Genomic DNA, 22107 nt, shown 5'->3' with positions numbered 1-22107 from the left:
CTATCTTCCCCTGTTATTGTTAAAATTTCTGATTGATTACGAACGTAGAGCATATTACAAAAGTTATAGGTCGTAGTTCTGTTTACTACGTAATGTTTCTTTATCTTTGATTATCAAACAAACACTGTCGTAACTCTGTGAAAAGAAAGAAACGTGGAGCCAGATAGGACGTAACAAGAAGTCATTTAAAATAAATATACAGAGTGTCCCGTAAAAATTGAATCAACATTCGTGAGTAGGTAGAGCGCATTAAACTGAACAGATAGGGTATGGTGGCTATAGGCTGTAATTTTTTCAATAATCGCTACATAGTGCGCTTTTTTAGTCATTATCAAAAATAATCGATATTTACAGTAGTTTATGTGCATACATTGTTCGAAATAACGATATTGTGAATATATCATATTTTTACTTTTGACTCTCTACCTGCAAAGTTTCTTATTTATCCACTGAAAACTGTTATTACGTCAAATAAATTACAGTTAAACTATCGTAATCGACGTTAGAAATATTATAAAGATATCTAAATTGTTATATGACCTATAATTTTTATTTTCGTTACTATTTTTTTATAAATATTATGGCCATCTTTCCGTCACTATGGTCATCTTTTCCTTAAAAATTGGGTAAGATGGCCAGTGCTTATGTTGTACTATTTTGATAATATAAAATTTCTATTAAATATTTTCCTCTTAATTTCGATAATATTACGTAATTTAAGCTTCAGTGAAGATAATATGTCAAACACTATTAAAAAATAACAAAAATAAAAGTATGTTTTTTGCACTTTAAAAAACTATGGCCATCTTACCCGAGTTTACCCTTCCATTTTGCAATTTTCGCAATATTTATTGAAATATTAGTTTAAAAATATTGGCGAATAAGAGCGCATTTCGCGCAGCTAGACTGTGGGACGCTTTAAACGTTCCAGCGGTGTGTGTTACGCGGATTATCGGCAACGAAAAACAACAATACTCAAAAACCGGTTTGGAAAGCCATTACGAATGTAATATATAAAACACATTGGCATTAAGAAACTACTTTTTATTATTAAAAAACTTATCTGTATTTTATACTAGAGAAAAGAATTGAATATTTTCCCAGGCAACACATAATATTTCTGATTTATTTAATATAATAAAATCTTAAAAATATTTATAAAATATTTAAATAATTATTATATAAATATTTTGTAAATATTTTATAAATATTATATTATTTTATAAATATAATAAAATATATTTTATGCTGTCTGGTTTTACTAACCATCAATTTCTTTAAAAATATTATTCTAGTAAATCGCTTTGAATATTCAATATAAATTCATAATGATATAAAATGTTTCTGAAAAATTGATATCAAAAATTAATACAAGGATTACTATAATTTTATAGCATTTCTATTTGAGTATTTTGCGTGTAAACAAATTCTTCATATTTATTCGCAAATAAAAACACGATATTTTACATAAATTTTCTTTTATACATATATGTACATAAAGTGCTATAATCGTCTTATTTCGTATCTCTTTAATAGTTCTCATTATTATTTTCAAGAATAAATAAATTATTTGTGATTAAGGATTTGTTGATTAAGATTAACAATGGTACTATTTACATTGACTGGTTTCGTAAAAAAACTTTTTCGGGTAGATTATTATCGTTCTTTTCCAATCATCCGTTCAGCCAAAAAATCGGAATTATTTACAATATGATTGATAGAGCATTATTGTTGTCACACCCACAATTTCATAAAAAGAACATTATATTAACTATCAATATATTAATGGACAACGGTTATCCTCTTGAAATGATTTTCAAATTCGTGAACAGAAGAATCAACAACCTCATCTCTAGGAGAATTTTAATCAAAAACAACCAAATAGAACCAACAACTTGTTCTGATAATTGTAATGACAGGGTAAAAAAAAAGATTTTTGTTGTTCCATATGTTAAAAACCTTTCGGAAACGATACTTTCAAAGATTGAAAAAGCAGAATATCTAATAGGATATCGATGTTTGAATAAATTGGATAAATTTATAAAAGTACAAAAAGACAAAAATCTTTTCATGACGAATTCAAATGTCATATATAAAATTAATTGTAATGGTTGTAATGCGTCATATGTGGGACAAACAAAAAGACAACTACAGACACGCATAAAAGAACATATTAATAACATAAAACTAAGTTCGGACAGACATTCGGTTATTTCGGAACATATACTAAAAGAAAAACATACATTTAATTGGGACGATGTGAAAATTTTGGATTATTATCACAAGAGACTTATTTCGGAAATGTTACACATCAGGGATCAGAATAATGGTTTAAATTTACATAATGATACAGATTTGTTAAATGAATCATATTTTGACATATTACAGGAACTAAAAAATACATAACAACTTGCTTGTTAGATGATGATAATTTCAAATGAGCAGGATGTTTGTCTGAAAAACAGAAAGATTGCTCCTCGACCTTTAGATCAACATTATTAGTCTATTGATGAATTTGTTGGAGATGAGTTTGTTTCTCTATCTTTTGTAAGAGCGTTTCGTTTGAAGTTAAGTTTTTATGAAAATCATTATGGACAGGAAGAGGAAGCTCAAAAAAATTTTTTTAATTCAGTTCCACATTTGCAATACGACTTTATTTCGAGCGATCATTGAAGCGAGCGTTGAATTTGTAATGTGTTTTATCTTTTTTGATACATTGACGTCGGAATTTTTATATTAATGTGACCCAGTTGACATGCTAACTATCTTTACTTTAGCTTTTTGCGTTTCAATTTATACAGGTTACACAGTATTGATAAAGGCTGCGTACAGCCGAAACGTTTACTTTAATATGTTTTCAAAGGTTTGAACAATAAATTTTATTTAATTTTTCAACATATATTGAAATTTGCTCGATTATTGGCCGTCTTTCTTATTGATTATAAATAAATTACATTGTAATAAAATTTAAATTACATTTTTCTTAAATTTTTAAATAATTTTTTGTTTTGTTTGTGATAGAATTTTGCACATATGCTTAAAAATTTACAAAATTTGATTTTAAGATAGAAAAAGGCAATTGTAATACACGCAACCATTTTGCTGTTTTCTACATTTAAAGCCAGACTACTAGGAATTGACGGACGAAAAATAAATATTATTGCTCATTTAGAGATGGGTGAATCACCTTTGTTAAAAATAACTTATGATTGAGAATGTATATCTACATCTATCCCCACACACAGCACAAATGACTGCTTGTCGGTTATTAGCTGATTTTTTTTCAAATCAAGTTAAAGTTGCCTTTAACTGTTGACTATAAATCAACTATTTTCAGAAAATTAAAAGTCGTCTCTTTGGCAAAACAAAAAGTCGACTAAAAGATATCTTTTTGTCACACATTTTGGCTAGTAAGGTCGTTTTAATTAACCCGTTGTTTATAATTAAATACTAGCGACTTTAATCTCTAACTTATAATTATTATTTTATATTCATATTTAACATTGAAAACACAAAGAAAATTTGAGAGCATTGAGACATATAAAAAGAATATTATCTAATAGTTTGATGATTGAATCCCGAAAGGTACATGTTAAAAAGACCATTTCTTAATTTTAGCCTTTTTTAAAAAATCGAGTTTTTATATATTTGAAATTAATAAAAAAATATTTTTTTGGTGTCTTTCATTGATAAGTATTCAGAAAACAATCGATATGGGATCATCTCAAGTATTTACAGAAAAGAAAAGTAAAAACTGAAAATTACATTTTTCTCGATAACTCAGGAAATAATAATTTTTGTTTACAATGAGAAAATGACAGTCAAGTATTAAGTATTTGGAAACTCGTCAAGGACATTTTTATATGTTTATTCTTTAAAGGCTATAGCCTTTAAGAAAGGAACTAATTAACAAAATTACATAACTAGAATTTAAATTTATTAATATTTAAGTATTTAAACTCATATAGTGTGAAGGACAACTATGTTGATTCGGCTCACGTCATGAAATTACATAAAATTAACGAAGATGATGTAGTTATGTACATAGATAGTATAATCACAATCTATTATATATGATTCTTAGAATAAACATATTTTAGTGAACAATAATTCTAAGAATATCCAACTGTATTGTATACATTGTGATTTCCGCGTATAGGTAATGCTTATTGATAGATGAAACGTTTATTTAGAATAATTATAAAACATGATAATTATATTTATTACCAAGAAGAAAATATCACACATACATTTTATTTACAGAAAATTAATTTTATATAATTTTGCTTCTTTGAAAAAGACCATATATTTAAATTTTAAATCCAAGAAAGTCAATCTATAACTGTTTTAGTATGCATATAGTTAGAAATAATTAAGATAGAATTAATGTTCAAGGTTCATATAGGTTTTCTTAATGGATATCATTAAATACTGATAGATTTAGATTTTTTATTATCGCTGTAACATGTTATGTAACAATAATGATCAAAGGTTACTACATTATATACCTTTCACTTAGTGACTTTTTAACGACTTGCTCATCTAGGTCTTTAACTAAAATTTACGTAATACTTCTCTTCGTTTATATTTTATTTCTCGTCTTATGTTAATGCACAAAAAAGACAGTAATTTCTAAATAAAATAATTATAATACTATATAATAATATAAGAAATCAAATAAAAACAGAAAGATATTAAATATTAAATAAATTAAATAATATTAAATAAAAAAATTAAGTTTGAATTTCTGTTTCAACTATATACGGCTTAACAAAAAATAATGTGACTTTTGATCCTATGAAAGAAAATAATTATTTCTTGTATAGATATTTTTATACTATACATAAGTCTGGTCTCGCTATATATTATGTAATTTTTAATATTCTGAAATTAAATTTGAAAAAAACTATTTTAATGTACTTTGTCATGCTACGACATATAAGAAAAATTTTGTTACATTCAAAATTGAGCACATTATTATCATTTTTAATTCACAAAAGAAAATTATCAAGAAAGAATAATTTATAATAAGTTTAACAAGGTTCTTATAATCGAATCTATTCTCACGTAGGATATATATTCAAAATCTGATCAAAATTATAAATAATGGGACAATATGTAATAAATATGTCAATACATATATCTCAATAGGTATATCTAATATAACGATCATAAAATTAATAGTTATCTATTCAACTACAGTAATAGATTTAATATTTAATCTTAAATATTTTATTAATCTTAGTTTATACAACATGAATTTCTTTTAAAAGTGTCAAAAATTTTACCAATATAATTAATTTTGAAAATTCTAACAGTACATGATAAGTTTCTTTTTTTTGAATTTCTTTATCAGACTATATTGTAATCAATAGTCAATAAACTTTTTTTTAATAATTCTACATGACAATGAGAAATTCATAGCTTCATTCATCAAGCTAGTATTGAGTAACGAATCGAATTAAAATCAAGCATTAAATATTAAAATTTAAAGCTTTAAAAACGAGAGAGCTATGTTTACTGTCGTTTTTACAATTTTTTTATCCATTTAATAATAGTTACATAATAGTATATGTATTGGACGGATAATAACAGATAAATAATTCCCGAGTATTTCCCACCTTGTGGTGGCCACGGAAAAAAAACATTGACTAGAATATATATATATATATATATATATATATATATATATATATATGTGTGTGTGTGTGTGTGTGTGTGCGTTGCGTCATTGTATCTCAACCTATAAAAACTCAAAACATCTCGGGAATATCCAGTAACTATTTGATCGCATACTTAGTCTGCATCGCGTTGAAGAAACAAAAATCGAATATGAAAGCAATTATTATCATACTCACCGTCACCGTCGTTGCCGTCCTGGTAAGATTTTTTATTAAAAACAATAAACACAAATTTACATTTTTTAATACAGGTTTTGACATTTAATATTCTGAAATATTAAATGTCAAAACTTCAGGAACGTATAGAAGATCGATAAAATAATAAATATTTATTTTTTGCTTCGTTTTGGAAAAAAAAGGAAGAAATCATGTTGGTATATTTAACTTTAATTTGAATTTAAACGTCAGTTATGTGTGCAGTATATTGTGACAGGTGTAATTAATACATTTGTAGGCTTCTGATGACAAACCTGACTAATTCATAAAATAAAGAGAGGAAAATAAATATATACAAATTAAAATAAAATAAATAGGGTATAATAATTTCGCATTTATCGCGCATTTATTTACAACTTCTAATTTTACCTCAGGAAGATTTTAATTCACTCTCTTTTCTTAATTGTATGCTCTACAACTTTTATTTAATGAATTTAATAATTTTAGTTTTATATTTTTGGTGAAAACTTTTTTGTTTGTTCTTTCTTTTTGCGATTTTCTTCAAACGAAGTAAAAGAAAGAGCAAATTTCTACGACTTTCTTCTGGCAATTAGTTTATCGATCCTCTACACGTTTTTGACATTTAATTTCGAGACATCCTGTCTGTATTATATGTATGTGTATGCCAAATGTCGCAGGTCATTGCATATATTTTTGCTGAGGCAAAATTGTCTCCAAATAATTTCAAGAATCTGCCATTAGCAGATAGTGTTACTCTGGGGCACCATGTATATAGGCCTTTATTATATTGATTTTATTTACAAAATATGTTTAAAATTTTTTTCTCTTACTTTCAAGTTGCAAAACAAACAATTTACAAGGGTAATATTTGTTTTGATATACGTCATCAATAATTCTTTTATATTTTTTAGAGTCATAAGTGCAGCTTGTGATAAACAATATTGTATACTCCTATAAAAATAATCTAATATTGTTAAATCTGATAATAATGTTCCACAAAAAAAAAAAAAAAAAAAAAAAAAAAAGAAAAAAAATAACTTTAATATGACTTTTAAAAATTAAAATAAATTTTTTTACATTATTTATAGATTCAAGTTATTTATTACATACGCATTATCTTTAAATCATTATATCTAGATTTTAAAAATAAAAAATATGAAGAAAGTCTGATTATTTTTTTCTTGTATGTTTTTTTGTCATTTATGTCAACTCTTACTTATTGTTAGAGACATCTATATATGTATATGTCACTTGTTTTTAATTAATTAGTTTGCATCGTTTGTTGCAATCGCATATTATTATATACGATATACATATACATATAATCTTGAAACTTTATTCGCTCATTAATTTTTACTTTGCTGATCTTTTTAATTTAACTTCTAGCATTTGTTATTAAAATATTTCCACTTAAAACGCAGAAATATTTAAAAATGTTTGTGTATATATTTATAAGCAAATATTAATAATATTAATAACATGCAAATGTTTATTTAATTTTAGGGTCAAATCACAGATGAACAAAGAGCAAAACTGAGACAATACAAGGAATCTTGTATCAGTGAAACTGGCGTTGATCCAAGTAAGCGAAAATTAATGTAATAGTTGTGTAATAAAAAATCTATATAAAATTTATATAAAATAAATCTATATAAAATAAATCTGTTCAGCTGTCGTAGAAAATGCGAAGAAAGGAGAATTAGCTGAAAGTGACGGAAAACTCGTCTGCTTCTCTGATTGCTTATTAAGGAAAATAGGAATTGTAAGTACAAGAGTCTTGTCATGTCGAAGTGTCGAATTAATTAATAGATAAGTAACGAATTTTATTTCACATATTTTCTAGATTACTGCGGATGGAGACATTAACTGGGATGTAGCTCGCTCAAAAGTACCACCTAATGTTCCACAAGAACAAATCGATCTGATATACAATAATTGCAAAGACATTGGTAAGTACAATACTGATTTGAAGAAATCGATTTTTGATTCGTTTGCAAAATTGTTACATGCGCTAATATATTATAATTAATAAATTGCGGTATTATAAGTACTCTTTTTAAGTGAAACTAGACTAAAATAAATATTATTATTTCAGATGGAAATGGTTGCGAGAAAGGAGCCAAATTGTTCCAATGTTTCTTACGCAATAAGCATTTTTCTCTTTTAGCATAATCGGTCGAGACTAATGTGTGATTTAATCGGATCAAATTAAATTTGTTTTACTTTAGAAGACAATAAAATGTTTTGCTTGTTAAGAAAGAAATAATAAATAAACGTTTGCTTCTTAAAATAGATATTTTCCTTCATATTTTTCATACCTTTCCGTAAATATAAATTTTTGGTTTATATAAATTTGAGATGAATATCAAGTCAAGCAATGATATATATGATAGTTATTTGACAATAAATAAAAAATTTTAACTTATATTTATATTGTGAAGAAAAATACGAAGTAATTAATTCACCAATTTCACGTTCTACTTATGGGGTGGAAGAAGAAAGAGTATGATCTCTTTTTCTATATTTAAAATTAAAATAACGGGTGTATACTTGCGAATAGGAAACATATGTCCGATTTTTTGAAACTACGTATACTTACGTATTATAACGTGCTGATTACGAATATGATAGTAAAAATTGGCGGAAATTTCATTTTCATGGTGAAAACCATAAAAAATCGTCAAAAATTGGCGTGAGAGAGAGAGAAAGAGGGAGAGAGAAAGAATATTCTCCCTTCTCCTTGACGCCATGCGTTGCGTAATAAGAGAGGGGAGAGGTATCAGCGTGCAAGCAGCTTTGAACTGTCAGTCATTCATTCGGAATTCAGCAGACGTAGAGTACGCACGTGCACTCTACTCCGTCATCAACGCTGGCACGTGCGTTCGGTCATCTCGAAGTCGAACGTACCGAAAACATTTCCTGCCATGATAATATAATACATATGATAATACTACGTGTAAAATACGATTAAATAAAAATAAATAAAAAGGAAAAGAAAATTTAAAGCTATAAAATTAAATTCATTTTTATAAAAAAATATAAAAATATTCGTTAGGAAAATAAAAAGTTAATAACCCTTACCGTGTACAGCTATTTTCGGTACCTTTAGAGTGTACACATGGGTATATATTATTTCTAAAGTATTTGTGAATGAGTAAAAACGTTGTAAAAAATCTGAAAAAATTCATACACCTTCTTTCATCTCTCTAAATAAAAACTGAAATAGTAAATTTGAAAAATAATTTGTTTAAGTATGTTAGTGTTACAAAAAAAAAAGTTGAATTGAAGTTAAAATCTTAGAGAATAATAAAAAAATATATTATATTAATAAATTAAAATTAGATACTTAATTTTGAGACATGAAAAGTCGTAATTGTTTAATGGTCGCAGTCAGGTTTTAAATAATAAATGCTTTTTTTGGTATATTAAACATTTTTATTACTAAAACTTGTATCATTTATCACATATATATATATATATATATATGATAATTTTTAAATATCCCACCAGAAATATGAATAATATATAATTGCATTTATAAAATAATAACATTAAAAAAGAAAGCAATATATGAATAACCAGCTCAAGATGTTAAGGCGCAAATAAATAATACTGAAGCTTTTTAAATAAAAGAAACACATTTATTTGGAAAATAAAGTATATTTAATAATAAAAGATACATTTAAATAAATATTGAAATAAAAAGAAAATAAATGTCATTGCCTGCATAAATGTGGACATAGCACGGATCGCAACCAAAACTGTGCGTATTATGTTATCCATTGAGAACATTCGTGGACATTGGCTATGTAGTTCAATGTTTACGTTATGTCCACAGAGGGCGTATCGCTTTCAGGAATCACGTAAAACCGGGCCGTGGCGTCTCTCACGCTTGTATAAAGGCTCTTGCACATTGACCGCAATGGGCGATGAATGATATCCAATGAGAGGTCTGGTTTTTTCAAAAAGTATCGCGTTCTCTTCGACTATACCGGGTACTTTCCATTTAACGACACAAGCATCGTTCTGTCTTTTTTCAATATTCAGCGACAACAAAGATAGAATAACGCTTGTATCAAGTGTCAAGTTTTGTCGCTGAATAGAAATCATCCATCATGGCTCCACGTTGACACACGTATATCTCGAGGAGAATCTGGTTGAAAAACATGGCTTCGAAAGAAAATAACCTTGTTGCACTGTATACGGAATTAAATAAATTAGAACAGAACGGGGAGTACGAAAGGGCCTTGAAAACCACGAACAGAAGTAAGTTTAATTATTTATCGAAATAAACTAAGTCGATATAATTGTCTAATCAGTGAAAGTAACTAACCTTACTCGTTGGTGTAATGTGTATTTACATATCGTTTTCTTTACATATTTTCATAAATATCGTGATTCGAAATAATTTACGAATTTCGATAAAAGTATATATTTCGAAAAAGAGGGAGAACAGCTGATGGAAGTGACTCACACTCTGGTATTCAGTTTTAGGCATTTCCCAAGATGAAGAAGCAGTGTTGCATAAAATTGTTTGTTACATCCAGCTGTCCAAGTTCAACGAGGCGTTACAAGCTATTGTTAAAGCCCCGAAATTAGCAACGTATGACAATATATTAATGTAACTTTATATTACAATAGATATGATATTTTTATAGCATAAATTTTATTTTTTAGGAATTTGGATTTTGAAAAAGGATACTGTCTCTATCGTTTGAATCAAATTTCTGAAGCATTAAAAGTGATAGAAAATGTGCAAAATCCTTCCCTGAAAATCAAGGAATTAAAAGCCCAGGTATTGTATCGTCTGGAAAGATATGAAGAATGTTTCGCAGTCTATAGAGACATTATTAAAAATTCTCACGATGACTATGAAGAAGAAAGAGAAACGAATCTTGCAGCTGTTCTTGGAAACTTGGTGATTGAGGGTTCTGTAAGTCTGATGTGTTTAGTAAATTAAGAGCTTGATTAGGATAGCTTTTAACACAAGAATGTTTCCAAAAACATATTGCAAATAATTTCTAGGATTTAGAAGTTCCTTCGTTACACGAACATACTTATGAATTGACATATAATGCAGCGTGCCATTTACTCGCTCAAGGAAATAAGGATGACAGAGCTGTTTTAATAGAAGCGGAAAAAAAATTAAGGACTGCTGAGAAATTGTGCAAGGAGGGTTTAGAGGAAGACGGAGCATCGGAAGAAGAAATTGAAAATGAATTGGGTATAATTCGCGTGCAGCTTGGTTATTGCCTACAATTGCAAGGTCGAGAGAAAGAAGCGCAAGCATTGTATACTGCTGTTTTAAAAGTCAAACCAGATGACATCGCACTGGTTGCTGTAGCCAACAATAATCTAGTATGTCTGAATAGAGATCAAAATGTGTTTGATAGTAAAAAGAGAATGAAAAGTGCCACTCATGAAAGTCTAGAGCACAAATTAACTTCCAGGCAAAGAAGAAACATTGCGTACAATCAGTGTTTATTGGCGTTTTACACAGATCAAGTGAGCCTTATAATAGATTCACAATATCATACTATCAGTCCTTTGTATTATTCGCGAAGATGACATGCTGATTACATATTTTCAGGGAGAACAATGCCACCAACTGTGCAATAATCTTGCAAAAGATTATCCTACGCTTGCAGCAGATGCAATGTTCGTAAAAGCTGTACAACTTAGCAAGGAAGGTAAAGCAAAAGAAGCGGCGAAATTATTGATCGAGCATGCGGTCACCGAGAAGGAATTGCCTATGAAATTGGCTAGTGTGCAAGTTCTTCTGAGTCATGATGAAAGAAAAGATGCAATCGCTATTCTTGAGAATATAAACGAAAGGGATAGATTTCTGCCTGGAATAGTCAGTGCACTCGTTACACTTCATATGGCTGACAACGATCGGGAAAGAGCATCGGCAGCTCTAAAGAATGCTGTTGCTTACTATAAAAAACACAAAGTATGTGTGTTCAAACAAAAAAAAATATATGTATGTGTAGTTAGTTTCTTGTGCAGTACTTTTTACAGGTAAGATTTCCTTTCAGGACAGTACTAAAAATTTGGGAGAATTATGGCGGCAGGCTGCCAATTTCTATTTACGCGGTGGCGAGCTCCAGATCGCTGCCGATATCCTGCAAGAATTAGTAGATGCTTCGCCGTCGGATATCAAAACTTTAGCTCAATTAGTGGTAGCTTATGTACAGTTTTGTCCTACTAAAGCACAAGCGTTGTCTAAAAGATTACCACCGCTTCACGATCTTGCTGAAACCACCGACGTTGACGCATTGGAGAGTAGCAATTGGGTTATTGGGACTAAAGTGGTGAAGAAGAAGATTGAACCTTCTCCTGGGTAAATATAATTATTTTCAGGGTTAAGAGGAAAAGTCCATTGAATGAAAAAAATGATAAATTTCAGTTTTTAATGTCCCTTTAAAAATAACTAATACGTAATACTAAGATATATTTATACAACTTTAACTGCAAAAAGATATTTTTTATTTAATTAATAAATTATATTAATCACTACTAGTATTAAAACAATAAAATTAATCTGATAATAAAATACAAATCTCTTAGTACAAATTAATATGTGAAATTTTTAAAACAAAAACTGAAGATATAAATGTTATTAAATTTTATATTAATTTTTAGTAGAAACTTTTAATAAGAAAAATATAATAATAACAGAATTGAAAATTGTTACCAATATATCTGATCCACGTTTAATTTTCAATATCTTCTAATAAAAAAACTAATTTATATATACTATATGTTGATTCTTAATCTATTGTGAATTTTATTTTGGATAAAATTTAAATTATAAAAATACTCTTATTTGAAAAATACTGATAAAAGATTTTCTATTTAACATTTTAATAGAAAAGGTCAGTTTTTTCCAAAAAATTTTCCAGTTTTTATAATCTAGATTTTATTCAACAAATGTGGACTTTTGACCAACCCTGATTATTTCAGTTAAGTTATGTCAATGTACTCAAAGATTATATGTTTTGATTTTTTTATCAGTAAACCAGTCTCGGATGTAATTCAGAAGAAACACAAGAAACGTAAACGCAGGGGTAAACTGCCGAAGAATTATGATCCAGACGTTGCGCCGGATCCAGAAAGATGGTTAGCGAGACACGAACGCAGCGGATTCCGTAAAAAGCGGGATAGAAGAAACAGAGATGCTGCCATGAAAGGGACACAAGGAGCTGCTACAGGAGCCAGTGACCTTTAGTACGTATACAAACACGATATACTCTCTTATTATAATAAATGCATGTGATAACTATTTATTTAAAAAACTAACAATATGTTTAAATCACAGTGACATTACAAAAATGCCTGCGAACGCTAAGCCTTCTCCGAATCCTCGCCATAGTCCTGCGGTTGAAACGTCCGGACCACGTCAGCAACAACGCAAAGTCCAACAGAAGAAAAAGAAGAAAGGTAGCAAGTGGTAATGGTTATTTCATTTCTCATGTTTTTATGTATAAATTAGATTACATAACGTTTTAATGGAAAAAGAAAAAAGATTTCTTACCATAAATATAAAACTGAATGGGGTTTTGCTACCGTGTAGCTGTATTTTACAAAACGGAAGTAATACTGCCATTAAAGAGAAATGGAAAAGATATCGTACACCATGTAAAAGAAATGTTTATAATTTTTTGTGTATGTATAAATTTATTAATAGACCTTTAAATGCAATTAATAATTCTCTATCGTCGTATATTATATATCGTTAATGCTTTTTTTTTCTTTTACACTTTATAAATGTTGTTTTTCGAGAATATCAGAACAAGTACGTATCTATATTGACAATGTAAATATAGAGAAAATTGAATTACACCATAGAAAATATCTTTATTCTTCTTCTCCAAGAAAAATCCTCTTATTCAACTCGTGACATAATATCAACACACAGGTAACATGTACATATGTTAACCAGGGATATAAACAATACACATCTTTATTTCATATCAGTAACAATTATATATACAAAAATACAATCCGTTTTCGTTATACTCAGCAACTCTGTAATATGAATAGATAATGTGATTGTGCGTCGATTTGTAACATTTGTATTATGTAACAAATATATGATATAAGTGGCCTAAGTCAGAGAATTATAAAATGTTTCATTCTGCAATATATAATTTTAATGTACATATATATAATAAATTTTATATATATGCTACAATTATCTTCAGTAAATATATGTCGTCGGTCTCTATAAAACTTTGTAAAGATATATTTTAATATATCACTATGATGAATCGATGTATGCGCGAAAGAATTCTATTGCCACTTATTGTCTCGTGATTAATCTACTATATATTATCGTATATGTTGCTGTGTATAAATTTAATAACAAGCTGAGACAAATATTAAGGTAATGTAAAAAAATTATCTTTTTTTAATATATGCATATATAAACCACTACAATTTTGACATTTTTGGTTTTAGCATTGTAAAGAAAATCATGATTTTACTGCAAATGTTCATTAAAAAAAAATTAAATTTTTGCCTGATAAAGATATAGTGCATGGCTGGTCTTTTTTCTTTATGATATAAAATGATGATATTGTCTTGATAATTTTCTTAAAATGTTCTAAGCAGGATATTTACCAACTACATAATATTTGCATGCCAAACTCATCTAGTGATAAATTAACGCGAGGTTTTTTAATTGACAAATCAAAAAAGTGGTATATTTAATTTCCTGTTTATCAATATAGAGAGGATAGATGAGTAAGGCACAAATATACGCAGACGCGTTACAAATTTCTTACGGTAAAATCTAACATTCGTTGACTGTACGTTAACGCGAGAGTAACGGGTGTTTTCCAGCAAAGTACACAAATAGCATAATGTGACATTGTATGTTTCAAATGTGACACACTGCTCAACACTGTAAAAAAAACTAAATACAAGTATGTAACATGTTTTATCAACATTTCAAGAAATTTTATATTTAATATAAAATTTTATATGTAATTTTATATTTAAACAATTTGTGATTTTACGATTTATCATCCGTACAATTTATATAAAAAGAAAATTAAAATAAATTCAAATAAAATTTCAAATAAAAATATTCTTATGAAAATTTAGATTATCTTATCAAAATGACTGATTATTAATCTATTAATAATCAATAGAGTATTATATTAATATTCTTTTAGTAATGATCTATTATGCAATTCTCTCTTTGCTTTATCAATCTGTGTTATTAAAAAATAAGATTATCTGATAGAGGATGTGGATGTAGCAATAACACTTGTTATATTGTTCATATTTTTAACGATAAAAATGGAAAACTCTGTAATGCACTCTGATGACTCTCTTAGAAATTAAACTTAGGATTTCGTCCATTCCAGCAAGTACCTTACACAAGTGTAACACAATGTAATATAGTGTGTTCTTGCTTGGAAAAGACCCAACATTATGCGAGCCTTGAAATACAGGCTGCACAGACTATGCAATTACAAATACACAGTAATACAACGAGGTACAAACCATCCCTGTAAATTAGCATTGCGTAATGTTACTTCGCAGGTATTATGCCCTCCCAAACATCTTCTCGTTGCTTATTAGCCAATCGTCTTTTCTCTGTAATGCAGAAATTTCTTTCAGTAACTTCTTTTCAAGCATTATTTATTTTTAATATATTAATATGTATTATATATTATTTCTTTTACATCATGTTCATAGAATTTTTACCTTTTGCTTCACGCAATATAGTCTTCTCGTGCTCACGCTCCTGCCTGGCTGTAGCAAGTTTCACGCCTAACGCGCCTGTAACTAATCGTCTGGCCAAAGCGGCGCATGTTTCAGGTCGATTTCTATAAGGTTGCAGAAATTCTGCGGTTTTTCTGGCTTTCGTTTTACTTAAGGCGGTGGCTTCTCTAAGCGGTCTCGTTTTCACAAATGGATGATTCGACGCTAATACTTCAGCAGCTTAAAAAAGTAATTAAAGAAAAAAAAGAATATAGTTAATTGTGATACATCTGGTTATAATTAATTTCAATAAAACTGTTGTCAAATATCGTCAATTGTAAATGTACATATTATGCCAATTGTTGTACTATTAGTATCAAGCATGCAAATGTCAGTAAACATTTTCTTGAATATAATTATCTAAATAATATTCGAGAAAACCTTTACTAATTATTATATTATTATTTTTATTATTATATTATAATTGTTATATATTATTATATTAATATTCTAATTAATTATTATATTAATATTCTAATTAATATTTTCAAACTATTTTTAAAAAATGAAAATTATTATTACAAATTATATATTACATCATTTTAATCAACATCTCTATTCTTAAAACATAGAAAAGAAACTTTCTATCTTTAGCACTTTTTCTGAATTCTCAATAAGTTTTAATGACAAATTACATGAAAATATCTTTTAATCATCCACATTTAATAACATTTAATTTTTATTCTATGCATATTATCTATATAAATATAGAAAAAAATGTCAAGCATATGGAGATACTAAGAAAAGGTTTGATCATTAAAAGTATAAAGATTCTGACCATTAAAAATATAAATTATCAAATATATCAAATACATGTATACCAACGAGAGGACTGCTGAAAACTCCTAAACAGTGGGTATCGTCCACCCATTTTAGTTCAAAGCCACCATTCTTGAAAGAACTAAAGACAGCCGCCAAATCGCTAGTTTTGAATTCGGAGGGGAAATTGTAAATCTCTACAACGTGCGCAAACTCGTCACTAGACACTTCGACCTGTTTGCTGTACATCTTGTAATCGTTCTTTGGTTGTTCTATCGTCACCTCGCCTACTGCCGATGTAAGCTGAAGAGATTACAATTACAATATTACAGATTAATTACAATTTTTGTTACAAGTAACAGAATAGACAAAGACTTGATTAAATATAAAGGTAAAATTTACATTGATATATATTAAATATAAATATTATAAGCATTAAGAGATATATACTGACCTCTTCTATCAACGTTGGATCTAGACAATCGCCATTATCGTCGAACAAGCTATCCCAATCGCATTCGTCTCGGTTTATCTTCATGGGCGGAGACGGCGGTGGAACCGGTTTACTCTTTTGTCTTTCTATCTTCTTTACCTTTTTCTCAGGTGGTATTGCGAGAATCGGAAGGGCCTGCTCGGATCGTTCCGGTTTCATTCGCATATTATCAGAAATTATTAGAACGTCCGGCACCACATTCTGTCCAACTAATTGCCTATTTTCATTATCTATCGTATCGTTATCTAAATGTTGCATCAAAGACTGGTTTTCTTTTACGGTTTTTATCGGTTCGTCATTAATTTCGACTTTGTCAGATGATTTTGATACGTTATAATTATCGCTATTTTCATTAGGGTTATCAGCCGCGATAGTTCTTGCTTCCTCTTCCGATAAAGTCTGCCCATTCTCTTTTAGTTCTTCCAACAGTTTACGCGTATATTTAGTATTATCATGCGTATCGTCGGAGATTTTCCTAGAATCTAAGGTGACCACATCTCCTGAGATTTCTCGCGAAAGTGGCTCTGGATCTTCGATCTCCATGTCGCGGCTCTCAACGATTCGATTATCCAAGTCCGAATCACCGCTTATACCTTGTCGAATATAACACGTATCTTGCAGTCTAGAATTATTGTTCGTACTCAGATCTTCGTTTAACGTCGTGTGATTTGCTGAAGAAACTTTAGGATTTTGCGATCTCCTCTCCTCCATGCTTCTTCGATGTCTAGGTACATAAACCGCACGATCCGGTCGTTTCTGCCGTACATTCCTATAAATGAAACAACAATATATTTTGGAATAGTTTAGCATCGCGATCGTGTAAGAATCGTGACAGTAATAAAGCGAAAAACGTATTGATTTTTTATTCTTGAGTATTGAAATTAAAAGTGATTGTCTGTGAATTTAATAATTTTAACAAATTTAATAAGTTCAATAAATGTAATAAATCTTACTTCACCGAAGAAGAATCTGTACTATTTGATTGCAACTGTGTCTGCGTTTGTGTCCCGGTCATTTGCGAGCAATTGTTAGCTCTCCTGGCTGCCGGTGGCCTATAAATCTCGACCGTTGGTACTGATTTAGCTGAAAATATATATATATATATACATGTATCAACGCCTTATATTGTGTAAAATATTTTTGAAAATTCTCTTATGTTCTAGGTATTTTTATTCACAATTTCAAGTAAAGAGAATATTTTAAAGATTCTTTTAATGCAATTTTGTAAAATAAATTTTTTTATTGTATACGTTTTCTAATGTTTTTCACTCATAAGAAGGAAAAACACAAAGTCACTTAAGCTTCAAGTGCTAAAAATGTGCTTAAATGTACTGAAAAAAAATTGAATAGCTTTCATTAAGATAAAAATTTTTAACTTTTATAACATTTTCATATCATTAAAAATTAAAATAAAGAATACACTATATATTTAATATTTTGTTAAGACATTGAATATATAAATAGAGATAAATATATATTTATAGTTTACAGTATAAAAATAAAATAACAAAGAGAGAATTTTTTTTTAATTTCCTGAATTTCAATAAAATTCCATGAAAATTCTCTGATTTCTCCAGATATAAAAACATTCTCTGAGAAATACAGATTTTCTATTTTTCCAAGGAGGACCCTGTCTCTTGTGCTTCTATTAATTATGCATTACTTATTCTTATAATCACCACCTTGTCGCTGCAGCTGCTTGCATTCTGGAGACATCGAAGGTGATTGTCGGCCTTCCATCCCGCGAGTCGGTGTATCCATTCGTTTTGTGACAAGGCTTGTCCTGCACTCAGGAGCATTCGGCTTTGGCTCCCAATCTCTTTACAAACGAAAACAATATTACATGCTCGTTATACATTATTTATAAGCATTACATCATTAAGCTAAAGACTGTAACTCATCACATTCGATAACACTATCGACAAAAAAATTTTTTTAATGTGAGAAGAATACGATTTTCCCTGATACCTTCTCACGTCGCTCTTGTAGCATACCACGGTACGTCTGGCCGAGGCCTGGCCGATCGAGAACGTGTGCAACAGGTCCGGAAAGCGATCCTGCACCAGCTGGTGAATTATGAAACGGCGATAGTTGTTGACGGGCGGGAAGACGAGCGCTCTGCAAAAGTGAAAAGACCGCGTGTCTTGACTCGCTGAAAGTGAGATCGAGCAACCGTTTGATGAACGTAACGCCTTACGTGAGAAAGAGAAAGAGAACAAGAAAAGAGAGGGGATATAAAGGCCCTGGCTAACTTTTATGTAACTTGCGCGTTCACTTTCTCTCTCGTTCGTTACCCGACTTATGTAGCGACTTATACATATGATTTTTGGCGGTCGCACCAAAAGCTTTCTTTCTTTTTTTAATTATTCATTACAACGAAATTACGGTTCATAATGAATATAACATATCTGTATTATTAAATAAACGTGGCGTAAAATATTCAAGTGAGAGTGAGACAGCAGTTTTGATTACGTTATCGTGCTTTGAACTATAAAAAAACATAGAATAAATGCTGCTTTATTACGTAATATATCGCGTATACGCACGTGATTACGCGATTACCGAATTTGCGCAACTACACGTACGACCACGTGTGATTGGCCGGATCTGTCACAACGCGCGACCACGTGCAACATGCTTCAATATAAACTGTCAATATTGATCATGATTGGTTTTATTTACGCCATGGTATTGAAAAATTACATTCACATACCACTGTCAAATCTTAAAAAATTGCTTAATTTTGTAGTTATTTTTTTTCAAAATTCAAATAAAGAGAATATTTTAAAGATTTTTGGTGCAATTTTCTAAAATAAATTTTTTTATTATACACGTTTTCTAACGGTTTTTTACTTATACGAAGAAAAAACACAAAGTCACTTAAATTTCAAGTGTTACATTTACAAATGTATTGGAAAAAAAACTGAATAGTTTTTGTTAAGATAACAATTTTTAACTTTCACATAACATTTTTATCGCTAAAAATTAAAATGAAGAATATATTGCATATTCAATATTTTATTAAGACATTAAATATAAAAAAAGATTGATAACATATTTATAATTTGCAATATAAGAGCAAAATGATTAAAGAGAGAATTTTTTTAGAAATTTCCTAATTCCAATAAAATTCTATGAGAATTCCATAACAATTTTTCCAGATATAAACAAACTCCCTAAGAATTTCAAATATTCCATGTTTTTCCTACATACATATATATTAGTTTTCACAAATGACAATCCAGTATCTTTTCAAAAGCTGCTATAAAATTTTATTTGATCACATTCATATAATATATTCCTAATATATCCTGGATTTCATAGTTTTACATGATACGAAATTTAGACAGCCACAATATATATGTAGTCGAAATTAAGTCTCTCAAATCATTTTTATGTTAAAACATTAAGACATTTTTGCAATATTAATGCAAATATTTTTTTTTCTGAATGTGCAGTTTTAACACTTTATGTTTACTTTATATTGTTAATAATTCTGGTATTTCTTAACCACTATTTTAATTATGTTTGTCATTTTTAATCAATATAAATAATATAAATAATGTAATTTAAAAACTTGCAAAAAAACCATTCCCAACAACTGTATTACCACTACTCTCCCCCCCCCCACCTCTCTTTCTCTCTCTCTCTCTCTCTATATATATATATATATATATATATATATGTATGTATAGAAAGAGAGAGAGAAATAATATAAATAAATAAAATAAAATAGTAAAAAATAAAAAAATAAAATAAAATAAATATATATATATAAGTGTGTGTGTGTGTGTGTGTTTATTTATTTACTTATTTATTTACAATTCGTCGTATTATATAAATCGTCAACTAATTTTGACATTTTTTCACTGACATTTGTGCAAGTTTATCTATCATTAGATACATTATTGCGAGAGAAAAAAAATTGTATATATATATATACACATAAAGAAACTCGCATACCTTACATTTCGTAGCTCTAGTGAAGATGGTTTATCGACGTTAGGCTATTTATAAAATCTATATTAAGCCACTCACGGGTAGGCAATTTCGTGCGGAGGACATGCAATATACATACGTATTCGTTTAATTTGCCGGCAGATATATGCATATATATTCACTTTATTCATACATACATATATGATGTGTATATATATATATATATATATATACATATATGTCTAAATAAAGTAACGTATCAAAGTAGTCACGCAAGATCGACCTTAGAATCACGTTTCTCGTAGTCGCTGACGGATGTATTATAAAGAAGCTAACCTTCAAGGATTTCGTCGGCCTCGACGTCGATACCTCATTTCGTGCGCATGTGTTGTGACAATTGTTCACACGTACCTTTTGCGCGTCTTATCCCTCACGAAGACGGTTATGTCGTACTCGACATCCTCGGAAAACAGACTGTCCTGCAAGCTCATTTATCGCAGCGATTATCACGTAGTTGGCATTCACGAAGGTACCGAGGTCGCGAATATCATGGGTATGTCGTATGTCGTGTCACTTTGGCAATTATTTATCAGACGAAAAAAAAGTCTACGTCCTCGTCTCGATCTTCCGGGATCATTATACCTTCTGCGCGAACCTGCGAGGGTGAAAAACTGCCTCGCTCGAATAAAATGTTACATTACACTTTCGTAAAATACAGACTGAAGCGGATTTTTGACGGGGTATTCGTAGGCACCAATCACAAGACGGGCTCCTCGACTTTCATAGGCCTATTCCAGACGGGATTGGTTGATTTTTCTACTCCTTAAGCCTATATCCGACTGTGCATTAAATAGATTAAAAATTAAAATTTGACCGATCGGAAAAAAGAAATTTTTAGGGCCTTTTTCTTTTTATCAGTCAAATTTCAATTTTTAATTTTCAATCCTCAATGTAGGTTGATTGACTTTAAAAGACTTGTATCCACGATGCAGTCCGAAAAATGTGCGACCAGTAAAACTGCGTTTTCCATAAAAACTGCAAGTTGATTGGCTATACGTTTCTCGGTCCGAATTCATGGACAGACCTTAAGCTATCAGCTGTCAGCTGTCAAACAGCTTACGCATAGTCGCATATATGTATGTAATAATTTGATACGCATGGAAAAATCAATCATATCGCTCTAATTTTTCACACCCTCGGTCAATATGTCTATTTGTACGCAAAGTTTGCAGGCAGATATGTATTTAGCTTAAGGCTCGCGACATATTTTTGCATTTGAGA

General features: G+C 29.4%; 3 protein-coding genes across 3 annotated transcripts; 2 read left to right on the top strand and 1 right to left on the bottom strand.

The window, feature by feature from the left end:
• The first annotated feature begins 5747 nt into the window (after nucleotides 1-5747).
• LOC140671718 (general odorant-binding protein 56d-like) lies at nucleotides 5748-8150 on the top strand. Its single transcript, XM_072903268.1, has 5 exons — nucleotides 5748-5880; nucleotides 7362-7440; nucleotides 7529-7620; nucleotides 7702-7807; nucleotides 7954-8150. Exons 1-5 carry the CDS (start codon nucleotides 5833-5835, stop codon nucleotides 8028-8030), a joined length of 402 nt encoding a protein of 133 aa, XP_072759369.1. The 5' UTR covers nucleotides 5748-5832; the 3' UTR covers nucleotides 8031-8150.
• A 1791-nt stretch (nucleotides 8151-9941) lies between these two features.
• On the top strand, nucleotides 9942-13713 carry Srp72 (signal recognition particle 72). The gene is made up of 8 exons (XM_072902967.1): nucleotides 9942-10124; nucleotides 10347-10461; nucleotides 10536-10791; nucleotides 10884-11363; nucleotides 11449-11811; nucleotides 11897-12201; nucleotides 12876-13088; nucleotides 13180-13713. Exons 1-8 carry the CDS (start codon nucleotides 10025-10027, stop codon nucleotides 13313-13315), a joined length of 1968 nt encoding a protein of 655 aa, XP_072759068.1. The 5' UTR covers nucleotides 9942-10024; the 3' UTR covers nucleotides 13316-13713.
• Nucleotides 13714-13808: 95 nt separating this feature from the next.
• LOC140671573 (uncharacterized) lies at nucleotides 13809-21571 on the bottom strand. The gene is made up of 8 exons (XM_072902968.1): nucleotides 21238-21571; nucleotides 18856-19005; nucleotides 18570-18706; nucleotides 17841-17970; nucleotides 16849-17656; nucleotides 16457-16697; nucleotides 15579-15815; nucleotides 13809-15467 (listed from the first exon to the last, which is right to left on the bottom strand). Exons 1-8 carry the CDS (start codon nucleotides 21315-21317, stop codon nucleotides 15403-15405), a joined length of 1848 nt encoding a protein of 615 aa, XP_072759069.1. The 5' UTR covers nucleotides 21318-21571; the 3' UTR covers nucleotides 13809-15402.
• Nucleotides 21572-22107: the final 536 nt, after the last annotated feature.

Source organism: Anoplolepis gracilipes, chromosome 12 (genome assembly GCF_047496725.1).
Source record: "Anoplolepis gracilipes chromosome 12, ASM4749672v1, whole genome shotgun sequence".
NCBI lineage: Eukaryota > Metazoa > Arthropoda > Insecta > Hymenoptera > Formicidae > Anoplolepis > Anoplolepis gracilipes.
This window is presented reverse-complemented; position numbering and strand designations above follow the sequence as displayed.